Raw genomic sequence first — 19,527 nt, forward strand, 5'->3', positions numbered from 1 at the left:
CCAAATGCTTTGAGGGCAGGCTTACGGTCATTAGTGGAAACGATAGGTGTCCAATCCCTGGCCTTGCGTAGGCTGGCTCTTGAGTAGTCCTGTGGGTCATCAGTACCACAATGAGCTCAAGTGCAGTGCTGGCATATCTCTACATTTACCAAACAATGCTCAAAACAAAAAAAAGGACCAGCATGTACAATTCAATATGTTCAGAGAAAGAAAACACATTTATGAGAATTAGCATATTTTACAAAGGAATACAATGTGTGTCTTATGCGTGTGCTCATGTTATTGCCATTGACAGCACACTGAAGTGTTTGGTTAAGGGCCGAACTGAATAAAAGAATAACATTAACCACATAATGTTAAAAAGGGACTGAATTCTGTGTGGATAAACAAATTATGTAGAAGAGGATGTTAGAGAAGCTGGCGAAGGGGAACTCGAGACCATGAGTATTCTTTAAAGTGTGACTCACGTCCTTTCACAATTCCTATTGATCTAAGTTCACACACCTACTAGAACAGGAAATATAGAAAAAATATTGTCCTACAAGCGACTTGGAAAATGCAAACCCTTTCAAACCTATCACATGTATGTAAAACAGGCTACCTTTAGAAAAAAGCACACACTCCCCACAAACGTATAGTATAAGGCACACATGCGTAGGTACATTCCACAACATTTGTCCAAACCTGCCATTTACTACCTGTGGTATTTGCAAGCGGAAGCTTTTCAAAAGGCATAGACGGTACAGTTTGTGCATCATATCTCAAATACTTGTTCATGCTATTAATACATCAATGGGATAATATTGCATCCCTTTTGTTTCGAGTATGGCAATCCTCAGTCCTTCCCCTCGTCAGCGATTTCAGAATCAAACATAGGTCCAGGCCTTGGTGCAGCTAGCACAACACAGCATTTGCCTATTTCATCATCATTCAGTATCATGACTTGACGAATGACTATGATATTAAGCCATCATCTGAATAAAACATATACATAACTCTTTGCATTTCTAATATTATAAACGAATAGGATTGGGGGCTAAAATTGCAGCTAAAAGTATTGTATACCTGCACAGTAGGTTAAGAAGGCATCTTAGTCAGGGGTTAATTTACAATTTAACTCACCGATACAGCTAGAGAATTTTCAGTCCCACAGCAGCCTTTTGTAAAACCATTATGGCACAGCAAATCAAGAATGATCTAGTCTTTGAGCTTGCACATCAGGGTACCTAGGTATACCTAATCAACTCAACTTCAACCCGATACCAGGGTGTATAGAAATGCATTTTCTGATGAGGCTTACACAAATAAAAACAGCGTTATACAATATAAAGCCTTTGTTTTTACTGAATGGTCCACCAACAATCAGCTTTATTTGCTTTGATATGTTTAGAACATAGTGCATATGATGATGCAACCGGATAGTCTGTTTAAAATATCGTAATTCAGTTCTCAAGTGTGTTTTAAATGTAAAGTAGAATCAAATGAAAGTCAAACAAACTGCACCAAACACTTGTTGATCCACTGTCCAAAACAACCTTCCCCTGTAAAAAGGAGTTGAACTGGGAAATGTAGTTTCCACAAAGGAATCTTGGCCTTGCTCAAGCATTCCATCCTTAACGGGCACAACTAAAACACACCAACATCACATCCCAACATTACTTCATATGTTAAGAAAATACTGAAAAGAAGGGTAAGGGGAAAGCCCCACTTTTCAGCGTGTCTGTATGTAGGATGTGCAAACATTGTGCTACATTATAATAGCTTTGATGACACCCAATGCCAAAAAACATTTTTTCCCCCAATATACTGATGCAAAGCTTTGCAATTAGAAAATACATTAGTTTAATTTTTAACAATGTTTTTCTTAAGTCCTAGCTTGTAAAAATCTCTGATGACAATGTTGGCATGTAAAAATTAGCTCCTTTACATTTCCATTCTGAAAGATAACAAATATAGAAAGCCGTCAGTCACTAAGCGATAATACATTTTTTTTTATTATGTTTTGGCAATTACCCTAGACACCACTGACCTTGAATATACTTGGTAATTAGGGCTAGGTATTGCCAGGTACCTCACAATTACATTCAATTTGATTCTTTAGGTCTTGGTTGGATTCGATATCGATTCGATTCGATAGTGATCCAATTGCTTCGATATCGATTCAATAATACGTGCAGATGACAAAAATACCTAAATAAAAAAATAAAAAAAGTAGAATTAACCATTTCAAAATGAATTAATCATTTCATTGTGCTTTAACTAGCAAAAAGGGAATACACCATTGTATATTATTGTTCCTGAGCTAAACTTGCAGCATAAAATGCCCCATCTTAACCAGACCGGGGAGAGTCGCCTTCATACGGCCTACGACAGCAGAACAGAGCAGAACAGGTAGAACAGCTCTTCATGACACTGATGGACAGAGTGGAATCAGACAACTGTACAGCTGAAAGGTTTGGCTCGTGGAACCAAAGTCTGGCTTCCAAAATCATGAGGATGAAAATGAAATGGGTGGTACCATTTAAATAAAGAAGTTATGTTTTGCATTTAGAATGCGTTTATGTGTAAAGATACAGCCAATTCAACATAAATCTGAAGTAACTTGTTGAAGTTCCCCACAAACACGTGAACAAATCCATATCTGAAGTCAATACACGAACCTTCATACATGCTGCTCACCTCCTATCATACTGCTGTCAGGTATATAGGCCTATCATAACATGGACAAAAGTAAAAGGGCATGTACATTTAGACATACTCGCCTCTAGATTACAATGACTGAGTATGCTTCTTTTTTTCTTTGTATGGAAATAATCGATTTAAAAAAAATTTGGAATCAAAATTTAATCGAGAAAAAATAAATTGCAGTGCATTGATGAATCGATATTTTTACCCAGCCCAATTGGTTATGCATTTATTATGTATTTATTTAAACATGAGTCATTTGATTCAAGATCTAGAATATTTAACATTGTCCTTTGGATAGATACTCATCTTATTCGGGAGCCCAACTTTAACATTATTCCCACATGTTGACCACTATACAGAAGAGTGGAATGTGTGTTTATGTGTGCGCACACTTCACGTTCATTTCGACCACGGCAAGGCCGAACAGTTAAACGTTATGACCAATCCTGTGGCCAGTCAGCCGATGCGCTCAGAATGTCCGAACGTGGCTCTGACCCGAGACCGAAGTGCTGAGTTCACAGCCGGTGCGAGTGACGTTCCTGCACAGTCAGGAGAACGACGGGTGAGTGCCGGGGAGCATGTGACCTCGCTTAGCTGTGTGTGAGCAGTTTGTGCGTGACAGCAAATTAGCTTCCCATCTTTCCATTAGCCTCTATTACTTCCTCTGTGTGACTGAATAGATCGTCACTTAAGCTAAAAAAAACAACTGTTGATGAGCAGGGGGTTTTAAACCAGCTGTTGAAAATGACACATCAGCCCTTTGCTGCCACATTTCATCAGACAGCATTTTCCCTTGGGGAAACACTAGTCTAAGTGTATAGAGCCCTTGGGCAAGGCACTACCGCAAAACAGTCTATTTCTGCAGCCACACACAAAATGTATGTATGTGCTATTTGGTAAATGTGTACGCATGAACGTCAACAAAGGACCCATCTGGTCGGATTTGCATGCTCTTGAGCAGACTACGGCACGTGGTAGAGAACTAAAAACCTTATGTTTAGAAATGTCAATGACCATCATCGCACATCAACAGCAGCCTCCCAGTGGCCCCGAGGACCACTGCCGTTGCAACGCCGTCCCCCAGGCCTGCCCTCCCCCAAAATGCACTGACGTTAGTGTCCGTCAAGGTTCTGGAGGCACTGTGGAGGCGGTGGTGGGTGCTGTGGGTGGAGCACTGTCCGGTTCAGTATCGCTTGTCCTCAGGACGCGTGGCAACCATCACCTCCTTGCTCCCAAAGTCCAAAAAGGCGGTCATATGGAAGGCCATGTTGGAGAGGACCACCATGTACTCACACAGTGCAAACAGGGTGTAGACTGGAAGGAGAGGGAGACCGCAATGAGGATACACAGTGTGGGGATCGGAGAGAAAGGCCGATAAATACTAACAGGCAGAGGCCTGGGAATGAAGAGAAGCACTTTTAAAAATAAAAGCAGAAACTAAATACGACCAACGGGTCTGAACAGAAACTGCAGATTTCAACACATTTAGTCTGTTCCCTGAGCACACTTCCTCTAATGAGACTGTTATTTAAAGACATATCTGCTAGTGATGGTGGCTTTGATGCAGAAATCACAGACGAGTCCACACAAGCAGAATGTTGGCACCTGGCATGGGTCCCCACCAAACAAGTTTTCCAAGTTACTTTTATTGGGGGCCAAAACCATTAGGAAAGAGCCAATGCACTGGTTGCGACTTACTTCCAGATTCACAGTACTTGTTGTGGCGGTTGAAGAAGTACGCAGCAGCGACGCAACAGCTGATATTGAACACGAAGAGGCGCAATTTCCATCGGTACGACATCACTTCCTGAGCGAGAGCGAGAGAGAGAGAATTTTACTTAAAACAAGAGATAAAATAAAGGCACCATTTGAATTCTGGGATCTATTCGCTGTGGTCTCTGGAATGGGTGGAGAAAATTGCAGCTGTGCAGACAAAAAGAAAAGTGAAGTGTAGCTCTTCTTTCTGCCCTATTTATTTGCCGAAGTTAACAGTACTAATGCTTAACCTCAAATCGTTCCAAACTATTTGAGCAGATTCACAGCAATCTGGATAAATGGACCCTAGAATGGAATTTCATGAATGAGGAAGTTTTAGCTCTTTTCACACTAGTTACTACTATCAGAAGTTTACATGGTCAAAGATGGCTATTGCGCCTACAACAAAAACACTGAAAGTTCAGGGTTATTGGGGCAAAGGGATTTCTAGGGTCAATCGGAAGTCGAAAGGCCTGAGCAGCTATCATGTTGCTTGGCAACGTGTCTGGATAAAGGGCAGAGTGTGAAGCTGGAGTTTGGACCCTAACCAGAGACTGTTAAGCATGGGCGGTAGAATGTAGTGGCCCAAGTTTGGGCACAGATAGAACGACAAGTAGGGCCACAATTTGTTGTCTGCATTACATCCAAGTGTTATCACTCTGAAGATGGATAAGGAATTCAAACCTTAAGGTTAAGACAACGCTCACAATTGCTTATGGATGCTATCGAGACCGACAGACACATACAAAAAAATAAAAACAAATTGTAACCTCTGGGTGAATGCAGTGTCTCTTGATGACCTGCCACAGCCTGCAAGTGATAAGCATGTGCAGCTGAGAGCTGGCGATGAACACGATGAAGCCGTTTTTATGGAGACCTGTGTCGACAGGGAAAGGTAAAATAGGAATGACGCAGTGCAAACAACATGGAAATTGGCACTGTAGTCAATTAGAATATACTCCTTTTAACACATCAGTGTCGCGTCTAATGAGCGCTTTGACAACTTCTTTAATTCGGCTGCGAAGCGCTGCCTTAAATAAGGAGGACCAAAGCGCCAACTCAGAAATTTCACTCATAAAAGACAACATCCCTCTTTGTACATTGATTGTTTTCACAAGAGAAATGTTACACGACAGAGACGCTGTTTCCACATTTTCAGTGGAACAACAGTGGGGGGTTTAGCCACAGTGAGTGCCGCCCCGGTGTGTGCACTGACTGTAGGTCTCGGTGGAGGCCACGTAGGTGAGCAACAGCAGGCCCGTGTTCTCTGCCAGGCCGCAGAGGAGCGCCAGGCCGCTGAGCAGCAGCTCCAGCCGCCTCCGTGCAAAGCGCCCCCAGTAGAAGCTGAAGTAGGCGAGTGCCACCAGGTAGCGCGGCGCCGAGTGGAGGCCAATGCAGCAGCGCCAGATGTAGCGTTCCGGCACCAGGCTGATGGACGCGCTGATGGACGGGAGGTAGTTTGGTACCTGTGGCCGGCAACATGAACTGAGTGAGATAAACTGACATTTTTCGTCCACTTTCACCTTCTAGCTCTCAATAATCGGTTCCAAGTAGTAATGACGTGTGAAGGAGATACACAGCTTACATGACAGTGTGTAAAGGTTGATTCCTCAAAGTGGTACAGTAGTGATAAGGCCAGGCAGGCTAACAAACCGGTCAGAGCCAGCAACACTGTGCCAACCGCAAAATGTGTGAATGGAAGCCGGATGAGTGGCTTGTCCTTATCCAGGCCACCATACGGACCCTGCAGCATCCTGTAAATATCAACATAGCAGGTATATGGCATAGATAACTAGGTCTTTGGCAGTTGGATTAGTATATGGATTATCAAGACGATAATAGTTGCTGGTATTCATTCATAATTGCGGGTTTGTTTTAACGCCTACATACAGTTCACCAACCTATTAAAAGTCGAAACAGGAACCGAAGGAAAGTAAAAAAAGAACCGATTACACACATTTCAGCTAGAGTTTATCAGAACTTTTAGGAATTTAAATAGAGGAAAGCACTTATTGTGGGAGTTTCTGGTGAAAGCAGAGTGGACGATTTATCCGAGAATACATCATACTCAATCTATTTTCAACAGATTTAAATCAACCACACGAAGCGTTGACGTGACAATTAGACGGCCTATTTGAGATTAGCATTCGTAAAACTCAATCATAAGCGCATTACAATGGTGTAACACATCCAATTTTAAGTCGGTCGTGTAGGTAGCTATAGCCCTCATCTCCTTATCCGTCCTTCACATCGAATATTAACCTGAAGAAAATCACCAGACCCAAAACCATTAACAGGGTAGAAAAGCACTGATCCTTACATGGGAATGGTTCGGGTTACATCTGCCAGGCGTACTGTTTTACAGCCACTTGACAGAGATTGGCTGTATCACAGTCAGATGAGCTCATTTGTTTCGGCTTTTGGACAGAGCCGATTGTCACTGCGCTGAAAAGAGTGGTACCAGGCGTAAACATTGTTGTCGCCAAAGCGTCGTCTAGATGTCCACATTTCCCTAGCTTGTTGACAACGACTGTGACTTGATTTATTATTAATAGTTTGATCCTAAACTCGTATCCACAACTCAGAAAAAGGAACTACCGCTATGCATGTCGGCCATCGTTGGCCTATGAGGGATTGAACGCGTCTTCTTCCTTCCGTTTTCTTTGGCAATGAAGACACCTGCCGACGCATTGCTGCCCCCTACTGTTTGTCTTTTTATTATTTCACATTTTTTTTTAAAGCAGACTGCACATAACGCACCCGCTACTTTATGGTAATATTACTGATAACAAAATGTAGAAAAATTCTGAATTCTCCAGTGTAAATTTATATTAAAGCTTCAAATACCTCTGTTAGAACTACTCTCTCAAAAATGTTGAGAGTCACAGCCACAGAAAATGTATGTTTGTTACATGAGCTTATATAAAACAACCCTCAAAATAGTCATGCATGAAACTATTTTACATTTATGAATAACATTAAATAATCTTACAAGAACTTAAAGAACATAAACCGGAGAACTAGGTACAATCAGAGCATGTCTAATAGGAAGACGGCTCTGGTACAATCAACGCCAGCTCTGCTAACAAACATCATAAAATCTCAACTGGCCAGGAGGTTTGAGTGACAGGTCTGATAACCCTCCCTCACCCCTAATAACTAATGAGTGGCGAAGTCACGCCTTTTCCGGAAGAGCCCATGGGACCTAAGAGATCGAAAAATATGAATGGGTTTAAATGGAGAGAAAGTAATTATCTTCTGGTCCCAGTCTTTATATGCCCTGGATAACACATATGTTGTTTTTGGATTTAAATGATAATTTTTCATGTCAAGAGTTGACCGTTTATTGTGCAATTGTTCAGTTAAAGGCTGTAGAGAAAACACAATGAGAAAGACTACACGTCTCGTATGTGACGTCAAGCTCTCTGCGACTGGCGTGGACGAGAACGACAATCTCCTCATCGGCAATGAAACTCTCCACATGCCCTGACGTATAATGTTTTTCACCTCTTTCGATGCTTTTATCCTCCCCTTAGAAAAAGCGGTGAAGTAGAGAAGAGAGATTGCCATGTCTGTACCGGAGATCCAAGTGCGGGTGGTGAAGGGTGGGATGTATATCATTCGCGTCGAGAGCTGTAGTTCACAAAGCGGTCTCACACAAAACCTTATCATTATCAACGTTGTCAAACTTCTTCGCGAAAATGTTTAGTTTTCTTTGCATGAAAAATTATCATTTAAATCCACAAACAACATATGTGTTATCGCTTCCGAGGCTCCTGGTTCCATCGGTCAAATGTCTATGGGAAATAACATGGGGTTTTTGAATGATCGTAGGCCTACATAACAAACTCTGTAGGTGGCGAAGAAGTAAATCTGCTCACGTTTTGAACTACAGACTTATTCCATCTAGATTCCACTAGGGTTTTGGATTGTCGGTGCCGTTAAAGTAGTAAACGATTATAAATGCTACTTCAACGGCACCGACACTCCAAAACCCATACGAGACGCGCAGTCTTTCTCATCGTGTTTCCTCTACAGCATTTAACTGAACAATTGCACAATAAACGGTCAAACTCTTGACATGAAAAATTATCATTTAAATCCACAAACAACATATGTATAATCCAGGGCATATAAAGACTGGGACCCCAGGTTCCCCCACACACGCTCGTAAATCCGAAGGGGCGGACTTGCGAGTTTACGAAATTTGACCGATGGAACCAGGAGCCTCGGAGGCAGGCATATTCTTCAGCGGTCTATTGGACAGGTGCCCATCTCCCTCCCCTTAATACTAACCTTGATGTTTGTAAAAAATAGTTAAAATAATTCCATAATTCTTTTTAAAAAACGGCCAAAATTGGGTGTTCACATCCAATGCAAATTATTTTAGCCTAAAAGTAGCCCAATTGGGCGGGTAACCGCCCAACCTGACAACACGGTAAACTGGTGGTTGGGTTTATGGATGAGCCCTCGAGATGGTGTGGAAGGCTGGGAATTTGATCAGCGTGTGTCTGTTTGTGAGGCTCCGTCGCAGTTAAAAAAGTGCTTCATAATGTCCAAGTCGGGTTTCTATAAGAGGAGAAAGAGGCAGCAAAAAGCAATAAAAGACAACAGGGGGCGACACACGTCAGCACATTTACCTATATATTTTTTATTTCAAAGAACAAGGTTGGTATATACTCCCGAGTGGTGCAAAATGTACATGTTAGCGTCTGTTTGCTTGCTAGCCTATCTTACTTCGTATCTTCAGATAGACCTTTCTGTGAATGTTTTCTCTTATAACCGAAATGTAATCAACATAAGCTAACTTTTACCAAGCCATTCACACAAAATATTTTGTCCCAGATAGCCTACCATGGACAACAGATTCACTTAAAGCAGCACCTCAGTCACCCCACCCAATGAACCACCCCGACTGAAGCAGGTGAGTAAAAATGGCTGGAAATCAGTACATCACTGTCTTATTTGTTCAGTGGCTTGACTTGAAGACCAGTCTGTAAGATTTAGTGGCATCAAGCGGTGAGGTTGGACACCAAACTGACAACCCCCAACTCTTACTTCCAAAATAATGTCATAGTCTCTGACAGCAATCTAGCAGCAGATTTATAAGTTGATTGTTTTTTTGGGGGGGGGGGGAACAATTCTTGACCATTTGGATTAAGATGAATAACCTTGGAACCCAAAAAATATGCAAGCACAAGTACTATCTGGTCCGGCATATGGGTTCAGCCCTCCTCCCATCCAGACAGATTTCCAGGACACCGGCCGTGTCCGGCCAATCACAACCGCTGACCTTGCATGATGCAGACAAACCAAGTTGTCTGCAGCTGAAATGTCAACATTTCTCTCTGATTTGTTTAAGGTCTATTTGGTCTGCTCCCAAAAATCATGAATCAAAAAAATCACAGTGGGGTTTTACTTTATATAATGCCTATTATTACCTGTCTATTTAGTTAAATTAATACAATCTGAATATTGTTTTGAAACCAAATCTTATATATGCAGAACGTCTTAATAGCTGTTGCTGGTGATCTATAATAACTCCGCTGCTGCTCCTCTCGACCAATCAGTCAATCCACTTGTTCTGCATGTACTGAACCACATAGGTTACCTGAGAGTTGAAATAACATTACTTAACCGAGTTTCGAAATGTGAAATGCTTCGAAATGCGAAAATCGTAAAAAAAAAGTTCACAATATACAAGTCTATGGGGAGAGAAAGTTCATCAGCGACTTGAAGAATGAATTGGACTGGGCGCATTAAAATGAAGAGGAGGTGCTAAGGTTCTGCACCCCAACTTGGCTGAAAAGTAAGTAGCTTGTTCCCTAACGTAAGCATTAGAGCATGAGAACCATTAGCATTAGGATGGGATGGACTATGAACCAAAACAACGCTTATTAAGTTGAGAAATAAGGCTATAAATATTTCACAGGCTTTGCATATTTGGCTTGATATCCACTTTTAGCGTAGACCATTTCTGTCAGGATTCTCGTATGGACTGTTGTTTTTGTCTCCCCCTACCTGTTGGAGTGTGATAATTCTGGAATTTGTCTATGTTTGTAGCCATGTGTTGGTCATGTGCCCGGAGTAACACCCATGTCCTTATTTGGGCAGCTTCCTGCCTTTGTTTGTTTCCCTCCATTTTCTCTGTTCACCTGTCTCTCATTGGGTATTGATTGGTGGAGTATTTAAACACTGCCCTTTCTGTTCACTTTGTCAGATCGTCACGGTATGTACTGTTTGCTACCTGACTGCCACGTGAGTGAGACTAGCGTGAAGCTCTTTAAAGGGAAGCTATAGTTTACTGTTCTTCCCGGTTTTGAACCCTGCCTGTTTTGGACCAAGTCTTCTGCCTATCGGTTTTGGATCTCTTGCCCGTACCTGTCCGTCCGTATCTGTCTGCCTGCCTGCCTGCCTGTACCTGGAATCTGATTTGCCTGCTGGACTGTTTGGGAATAAATCCTTTTTGATCTGCAATTGATTCCCGCTCTGAGTCGTGACAGTACGATCTGACCAAGATGGAATCAGCAGTTCTGATTCAGATGAAGACTGTGCTGGAGAGGCAAGGAGCGCTTCTCGGTCGACATGCCAACACCAACACTGCCAACACCGCCCGACCCACCCGGTCCATCTGGTAACTCGCTCCGAGAACCCCGACTGCCAGCTCCTGCACTTTATGCCGGGGAACCAGGAACATGCAGATCGTTCCTTTCGCAATGTTCGCTGGTGTTCCAGCTGCAAACCGCCACCTTTCCGTCGGATCAGTCCCGGGTTGCATATGTCATAACCCTCTTGACTGGCCGTGCAAGAGAGTGGGGAACTGCGGTTTGGGACTCCCCAGTCTGCCTCAGCTATCAGGCATTCATAGGTGAGATGAAGAAGGTCTTTGATCGCTCGGTGCATGGGAGAGAGGCTGCCAGAGTGATGTTGCAGATCCGTCAAGGCAAGAGCTCTGCTTCCGACTATGCTATAGACTTCCGCACCCTCGCCACCACCAGTGGCTGGAATCCAGATGCACAGTATGATGCCTTCCTATATGGACTCTCTGAGGCCATCAAGGATGAGATCGCCACCCGTGAACTACCTTCCACCTTTGACGACCTCGTTGAGCTTGCCAACCGAGTGGACAAACGCCTGAAGCAGCGCACCGGGGAGCGAGAGTTCCGTCCTCCTCTGAGGTCATCCTCCTGGGGGGTCCCTCTCCCATCTCTGCCAGTGCCAGCTGACCCCAGCGTACCAGAGCCCATGCAAGTGGACCGTATCCATCTGTCCCCAGCCGAGAGACAGAAGAAGGGACACCGATTCGTGCATGTATTGTGGTAAACCGGGCCACTACTCCGCCCAATGCCCAGCAAAAGTCAACGCTCACCCGTAGAAGGGGGATTACTGGTGAGCGTCACTCCTCTTCATCCCTCTTCTACCGTCCGTACCCTTGTCCCTGCCACGCTCATTACAGGAGCTCATTCCCACCTCGTGTCCGCACTTATTGACTCGGGAGCTGATGGCAATTTCATGGACACCTCTCTGGCCTCTGAGCTACACCTCGTCCCAGCCCAGCTGAAGACACCCCTGGAGGCAAGAGCACTAACCGGAGAAAGGTTCTCCCAGATAACCCATGTCACACCCCCGGTGAGTCTACTCATTTCTGGCAACCATCAAGAGAACCTAGTGTTCCATATGTTAGACTCACCGACTGCTCCCATCGTCCTCGGCCGGCCCTGGCTGGTAAAGCACAATCCACATATTGATTGGGCTAATAACACCATCCTAGGCTGGAGCCCATTCTGTCTGAATAACTGCCTTAAGAATGCTCTTACTCCCCTGCCCGCAATCTCACAATCCACAGATGATTCCATGGATCTGTCTGATGTACCACCTGAGTACCTGGATCTCAAGGCCGTGTTCAGTAAAGCCCGTGCAACCTCCCTGCCATCACGCCGACCCTATGACCTGGCCATCGATCTTCTACCTGGTACGTCACCTCATAGGGGCCGCCTCTATTTCTTGTCTCCCCCCGAAACCGCAGCTATGAACAAATACATTGGTGAATCACTAGCTGCCGGTATCATCCGCCCCTCTTCCTCACCTGCTGGTGCCGGGTTTTTCTTCGTAGGGAAGAAGGACAGCGCCCTGCGTCCTTTTATAGACTATAGGGGTCTAAACAACATCACAGGGAAGAACCGCTACCCTCTGCCTTTGATGTCCTCAGCTTTTGAGCTGTTGCAGGGGGCCAAGATTTTCAGCAAGTTGGATCTCTGCAGTGCTTACCATCTGGTCCGAGTAAAGGAGGGGGGATGAATGGAAGACTGCATTTAATACTCCTTCGGGTCACTATGAGTATTTAGTCATGCCTTTTGGTCTCACCAACTGCCCAGCTGTGTTCCAGGGTCTGATTTAATGATGTCCTGATGGATATGCTTAACAAGTTTGTTTTTGTTTACCTAGATGTCATTTTAATTTTTTCTTCGTCGGTTTCCCAGCACTCCCAGCACGTTCGTAGTGTCCTGCAGCGCCTTTTGGAGACCCAACTGTTCGTTAAAGTGGAGAAATGTGAATTTCACAAAGAGACTGATTCCTTCCTGGGGTATGTCATCACAGCAGGAGGGGTCCAGATGGATGGTCCGAAGGTAAAAGCAGTCACCGACTGGTGTAGCGTCCAACGTCTAGGCGGGAGCTACAAAGATTCCTGGGATTTGCTAACTTCTACCGGAGATTCATCCGCAACTATGGATCAGTGGCTGCTCCCCTAACCGCTCTAACCTCCCCCAGGGTGAAATTCTCTTGGACACCAGCTGCCGAAGCAGTGTTCAACGACCTGAAGAGTCGTTTCAAATTGGCCCCGATCTTGAGCCAACCTGACCCTGACCATCAATTTATCGTTGAGGTGGATGCCTCAGATGTTGGGGTGGGTGCTATTCTCTCTCAGAAGTCTGGGGCAGATCAGAAGATCCACCCCTGTGCATTCTACTCCCACAAACTCACTCCCACTGAACGCAAGTACGACATTGGGGACAGAGAGCTATTGGCAGTAAAATTGGCCCCAGAGGGTCACTGGCTGGAGGGAGCTAAGGAGCCATTTTTAGTTTGGACGGATCATAAGAATCTGGAGTATCTCCGTTCGGCTAAACGTTTAAACCCCAGACAATCTCGTTGGTCTCTGAGTCCGGCCCCAGGGCTTGCCCTCCTAACCGTCTTTTTGTACCACAATCCGTCCGCCCCCAGGTCCTGCAATGGGGTCACTCATCCAAGCTGGCCTGCCACCCGGGTGTCAGACGCACCACTGCATTAATCAAGCAACGCTTCTGGTGGCCTGCTATGGAGGGGAGTGTGCGTGAGTTTGCGGAGGCCTGTTCTGTATGTGCCCGGAATAAACCATCACTCCAACCACCTGCCAGCTTACTGCAACCCCTACAGTACCTAGGAGACCCTGTTCCCACATTGCCCTGGACTTTGTCACTGGTTTGCCACCTTCTCACGGTAACACAACAATCCTCACTATTGTTGACCGCTTTTCCAAATCCGTGCACTTGGTCCCCTTACCCAAGTTACCCTCTGCCAAAGAGACAGCGGACTTACTTGTGCAGCATGTCATCAGGCTACATGGGCTTCCAGTGGATGTGGTCTCAGACAGAGGTCCCCAGTTCACCTCTAATTTTTGGCGTGCTTTTTGCAACCTTCTCGGTGCTATAGTCAGTCTGTCCTCAGGTTTTCATCCCCAGTCAAATGGCCAGACGGAGCGAGCCAACCAGCAGATGGAGACAGCATTGCGGTGCCAGACGTCACAGGACCCTACAGCCTGGAGCCTTCAGCTGCCATGGGTGGAGTACTCCATGAACTCCTTGCCATCTGCTTCAACTGGTCTGTCACCGTTCCAGTGCTGCCTCGGCTACCAGCCTCCATTGTTCCCGGCCCAGGAGGAGGAGGTTGGGGTTCCCTCATGGAACCCCAACCCTCACAGACATTCATCAGACGCTGTCGCAGAACGTGAGGCGGACACGGGCCGCCATTCTTCGCACACAGACCAGAACAAAGAGTCAGGCAGACCGTCGACGCAGCAGGGCTCCCCACTACACCCAGGGGCAGCGGGTGTGGCTTTCCACACGTGACCTTCCTCTGAAGGTGACTTCCCCAAAATTGAACCCACGCTTCATCGGCCCCTACACCATCTCCAAGGTGGTCAATCCCTCTGCGGTTCGCTTGAACCTCCCTCCTGCCCTCCGCCGCATCCACCCCACCTTCCATGTGTCCCGTGTCAAGCCCTTCCGGGGTAGGCATCTGGGTTTACACTGTTGGCCGCCTGCTCGACGTCCGCCGCCGGGGTCGGGGCCACCAGTACCTGGTGGACTGGGAGGGCTACGGCCCCGAAGAGAGGAGCTGGGTTCCTGCCCGGAACATTGTTGACCCCTCACTCATCAAAGACTTTCACCGTCAGCACCCTGCTCCTTCCACGGTCAACGCCAGGAGGCGTTGGTAGAGGAGGGGGTACTGTCAGGATTCTCGTATGGACTGTTGTTTTTGTCTCCCCCTACCTGTTGGAGTGTGATAATTCTGGACTTTGTCTATGTTTGTAGCCAGGTCATGTGCCCGGAGTAACACCCATGTCCTTATTTGGGCAACTTCCTGCCTTTGTTTGTTTCCCTCCATTTTCTCTGTTCACCTGTCTCTCATTGGGTATTGATTGGAGTATTTAAACACTGCCCTTTCTGTTCACTTTGTCAGATCGTCACGGTATGTACTGTTTGCTACCTGACTGCCACGTGAGTGAGACTAGCGTGAAGCTCTTTAAAGAGAAGCTATAGTTTACTGTTCTTCCCGGTTTTGAACCCTGCCTGTTTTGGACCAAGTCTTCTGCCTATCGGTTTTGGATCTCTTGCCCGTACCTGTCCGTCCGTATCTGTCTGCCTGCCTGTTTACGAACCCTGCCTATACCTGGAATCTGATTTGCCTGCTGGACTGTTTGGGAATAAATCCTTTTTGATCTGCATTTGATTCCCGCTCTGAGTCGTGACAATTTCACCAAATAAAAAACTGATTAAATCAGCGTTGAGGTTATTACGATTTATATTTATCATTATTTAATTGACTTTAATTAGTCAAGTGATGTTAGTGAATTGGAGGTTAAATATAGATTGTCTTACAAAACATAGGGTCATGAGAGCAATTTATTTTTTAAATTGCTTTAAAGTGTGCAAATGTTAAAACTGAACCCTATAATAGACGTATTACAGCTACAACAGTTAATGTTAAATGGGGGGAAATTGTATCTTGTTTCTGCATTGAAAGTGTTACTGAAATCTGCATTAATAAAATTGTCAGAATTTGAATGTTACATTCAGGTCATCTTCAGAAAGGGACGACCCTTTGGAGTCAAGAACACAACCTGCTGAAGCACAGCTAGAGAACTGTGATTGTCTCCCTCTCTGACGTGCAAATCTTAGCCCAGATTTGGCTGAATTGGTAATGGTAATATTCTCGGTCACATTACTGTGTATTCAACAGATGTTAGTTTAGTTGAAGTTGTGACAGGCATGCTAAATCCAACCAAATACCAAATCGAAACATCAACAGTTCTAATTATTGTCTAGATGGATATAATTCTGAATCTCTGATTCTGAACATGACCACCTGTTTAAGGTCTTAAAATGTAAAATGTGTTGCCTTTCCATAAACTCATATTAAATGCTAGTTGTACAATTGTCATTTGCAAGAACTCTTTTACCTGTATAAGTGAAAAGTTAATTGACTTAAGCATCGGAAAATGCTTAATGTCAAGCCCTATATTGTTCCTCATTTATATAACAATAATGTTAATTATTTTTTAACATCTCCAACAACTCCAATACCACAGGTTTAAGTTTAGTGTAGGAAATTTGTGCTCTGATTGTGATTCTGTATTGTACCACTCGAGGGCTCATTGGTTCTATCTCATTCCCTCTATATCCCTCTATGGACACATTCATCTCAAACTCACTGCAAAGATACTTTACCATACAAAAGCACAGTGTGGTTGTGTTAGTTTTAATGACGGTCTGGATAGTCTTAATTATAGTCAAAAAATGGTCAGCTATTAATGCTAGTGTTATCAATATGAAGAAACAATGGATACTGTGGTTGTGGTAGGCAGTTAAAAAATGAATTGAAGAGTAAAAGAAAAGCCTACAGCCCAGTTAACTCGCCTATTATGTATTTAAAGTACAGTGTTAGATACTTTGGCCCTAGCAGCAGCAGATAATCAACAAAGGCAAAAAATACTTGGCATGATAAACATAAGCAACATTTGTTGATACACGATGAGACAATCCTTACTTTGATTTGAATAAGCAGTATGGCTTATGGCTCCTTTGGTGTGCAAAAAATCATATCCAATGTTTTATTTAGTGGATGATTGGTTTATTTCAATTAAATATTTATTACATTTATCAAGAGGGGGGACCCATCAGCTAGTGCCTAATGCATACTGTCTCTAACATTACATGTATTGCCCTACAGTCAAAAGGCTTGGTAATTCTTACCATCAACAAAGCTTTAAATGGCATTTTATTATTATGAAATCATATACAATTAAATGAAATAGGCAGACAATTAATGCAATTATACATCTAACTTGTTTTATAGTTGAAAAGCAGTTGTTTATGTTTGTGGGTACACTTTCTGCTTGACAGAATTACGTGGATTTTGGTAGTGGGTAGGCATTGAAGACATTGTGAACAGCGACCTATTGTCTCATATTCTGCCTTCAGTTAGGATATTGCATTTACACCTTTATTTTATTCGTCTTTTTGACTTACGGTTTCTTAATTATCTTACCCTACATTGTTTAAAATCAGTTAACTTCCAGAAACAATCCTAAAAATGTTATGACAAGTGTGAAACTAGCTTATTGGGCCATTTTATTCTTAATAAGAGGTGTTGTATCAGGATCGGTCTGATAATTTGATCCCTAAAGCCATAAATCAGACAACTAAGACACCTGGGGAGGTTGATGAGGCAAACGAACAGAACAAACCAAATGATCTTGAAAGTGATCATATCTAGTTTCCCACTGAGGCCTGTCATTATCGTGCTTACCAAGGTAGATGACAGACTCAGGCTCAGCTGAATCATGTGCAACAGGACAGTCTTGGAAGCCTTATTTGCTGACACTTTGTCAATGAAGGCGGCCTTGGCCGCCACCATCACTCCCACATAGGAAAGGATAATAATAAGGCCCACCGACACAAACTCAGCACATACAAAACCGCTCTCAAACTCAGAAAATATTTTCAACTGGAATATGTTGCTCTTAGTGCAGAGCATGAATTGACCAAAGGGTCTGGCATCAAGAGCCGTTAACATGATAACTCTGATCAACATGTTGGCAATGCTGATGACCCACACCATGGCTATGGCCCCATATGTGGTGGGGACCGTGACAATGCTGGCGTGCCTCAGAGGGAAACACACGGCCACATATCTCTCCAACGACATCACGGCAAGGCTGAAAGGCGATGTGACAGTGGTAATTATGGTCGGTATAAGGACTACAAGGCACACTAAGCGTGTCATGAACACATGGCCATTTACCAGGAGAAGCATCAGCTGACTTAATACCATCTGTAAGGTTTCAGCCAATAGGAGGTTGTAAAGCAGGAGATAACGGGAGGTCTCACGGAAAACAGACTTGCTTCTCAGTGTGTACAGCATCACACAGTTCATGTAGAGGAAGATTAAGCATGGTATGATAGAGAAGACAACCCGATATCCCTCCATGTCCTCTCCGTTCCCTTCAGAGGGAGAAGAGTTCTGTTGCAGTTGGAATTGGTTCTGCATAGCCTTCTCTCAAGTAAGAATGTAGGGAGTTCCCATCTGAAAGCAGAATGATATTATATACAAAGATTATGTTTAGACAAACATAAAAGGACATAACATCCATGATCAATATATTTGAAATGATTCTTTTTTTTTATGCAATCGTGAAAAGCACTTATTCACCTTACATCATGTTCGGAGGAACGTCAACTAAACAAACCCATAATGCAGAAATACCAGAATACCAAAAAGGCTACAACAAAACAATCTCAGAGTTTGAGTGAACTTCTGGTTAAACTCCAGAGGACTCCTGAGTGAAGAGGAGAATGTCTCTTTTATAAATTGTACTGAAATACTCAGAACACCTCTTTATACATCATTAATGACCCCCAACCCACCAGCATCTCCCTGCTTATGAAATAGCAGTGCAACAAAAACAAACTTGTCATCGGCCTCTTGACAGGATGGCAGGTGACTCAAAATGCAGTGGTTAAAAGTTGTCAGTTCACAAATCTTTGATCAAATCAATATCATTCACTTTTTAATTGCCATGTGGTAGTTTTTGTATAAACGTGCTTGGTATTTGCTATGCATTTACTACTGGGACGATTTGATGTATATTTATTTATCATGTATGCCTATATGTTTGTATGAGGATAAATGTTTTTAGTCTAATCCCAACACGAATAAAATGTTCCTTTAAATAAGTAACCATGTTCTCCAAGGTTCTCCAACAACGGCTAATCTGTTTGTGACAAAGAAAAACATAATTCTGCTATCAAGCATGGTCTGAGAGGAAACATAATAACATTATTGTAATAAATTAATAATCTTTCCACCGTAGGCATATGATGGGAAAAGGCAAAGATTTGTATCTTCTTTTGTCCAGTTCAGTTGGTTCTATTTGGAGTTTGACACATGCTAATAAAGAAGAACCTATCTACTGTTTGAAAGATTAGCTGTGGTGACTTAATACATTGATAATTTCTGCTTAATGGAAGCATTGCTTTATACTGTGTGCATGCTAATACATTTGAAAAGGTCCAATCTGAATTTATTTTGATGTGACAGAGCTGGAAATGAAAAAATTACGAGATAAAGCTTTTGACATTAAAGTACTATTTCATGTCTCGTCTTAATTTGAGATTCATGCCATCAATCCCATATTTTGAACTCAGTTTGTGGTGCCATTGACTCGCCTATGTTCTGAACAAATGGAATTCATTAGCTGTGTGTGTTATGGCCATTCAAGGTTCTATGTATGATCAGGAATGGGGATGAGGTTCATGGAGATAT

General features: G+C 43.6%; 1 protein-coding gene across 1 annotated transcript; it reads right to left on the reverse strand.

Annotated features, from left to right (window-relative positions):
• Positions 1–499: 499 nt before the first annotated feature.
• On the reverse strand, positions 500–7,056 carry pgap2 (post-GPI attachment to proteins 2). The gene is made up of 6 exons (XM_079737574.1): positions 6,764–7,056; positions 6,029–6,197; positions 5,660–5,909; positions 5,214–5,320; positions 4,387–4,495; positions 500–4,002 (listed from the first exon to the last, which is right to left on the reverse strand). Coding segments are annotated over exons 1-6 (768 nt in total). The 5' UTR covers positions 6,766–7,056; the 3' UTR covers positions 500–3,871.
• Positions 7,057–19,527: the final 12,471 nt, after the last annotated feature.

Source organism: Pollachius pollachius (assembly GCF_949987615.1).
Source record: "Pollachius pollachius genome assembly, chromosome: 6".
NCBI classification, from domain to species: Eukaryota; Metazoa; Chordata; class Actinopteri; order Gadiformes; family Gadidae; genus Pollachius; species Pollachius pollachius.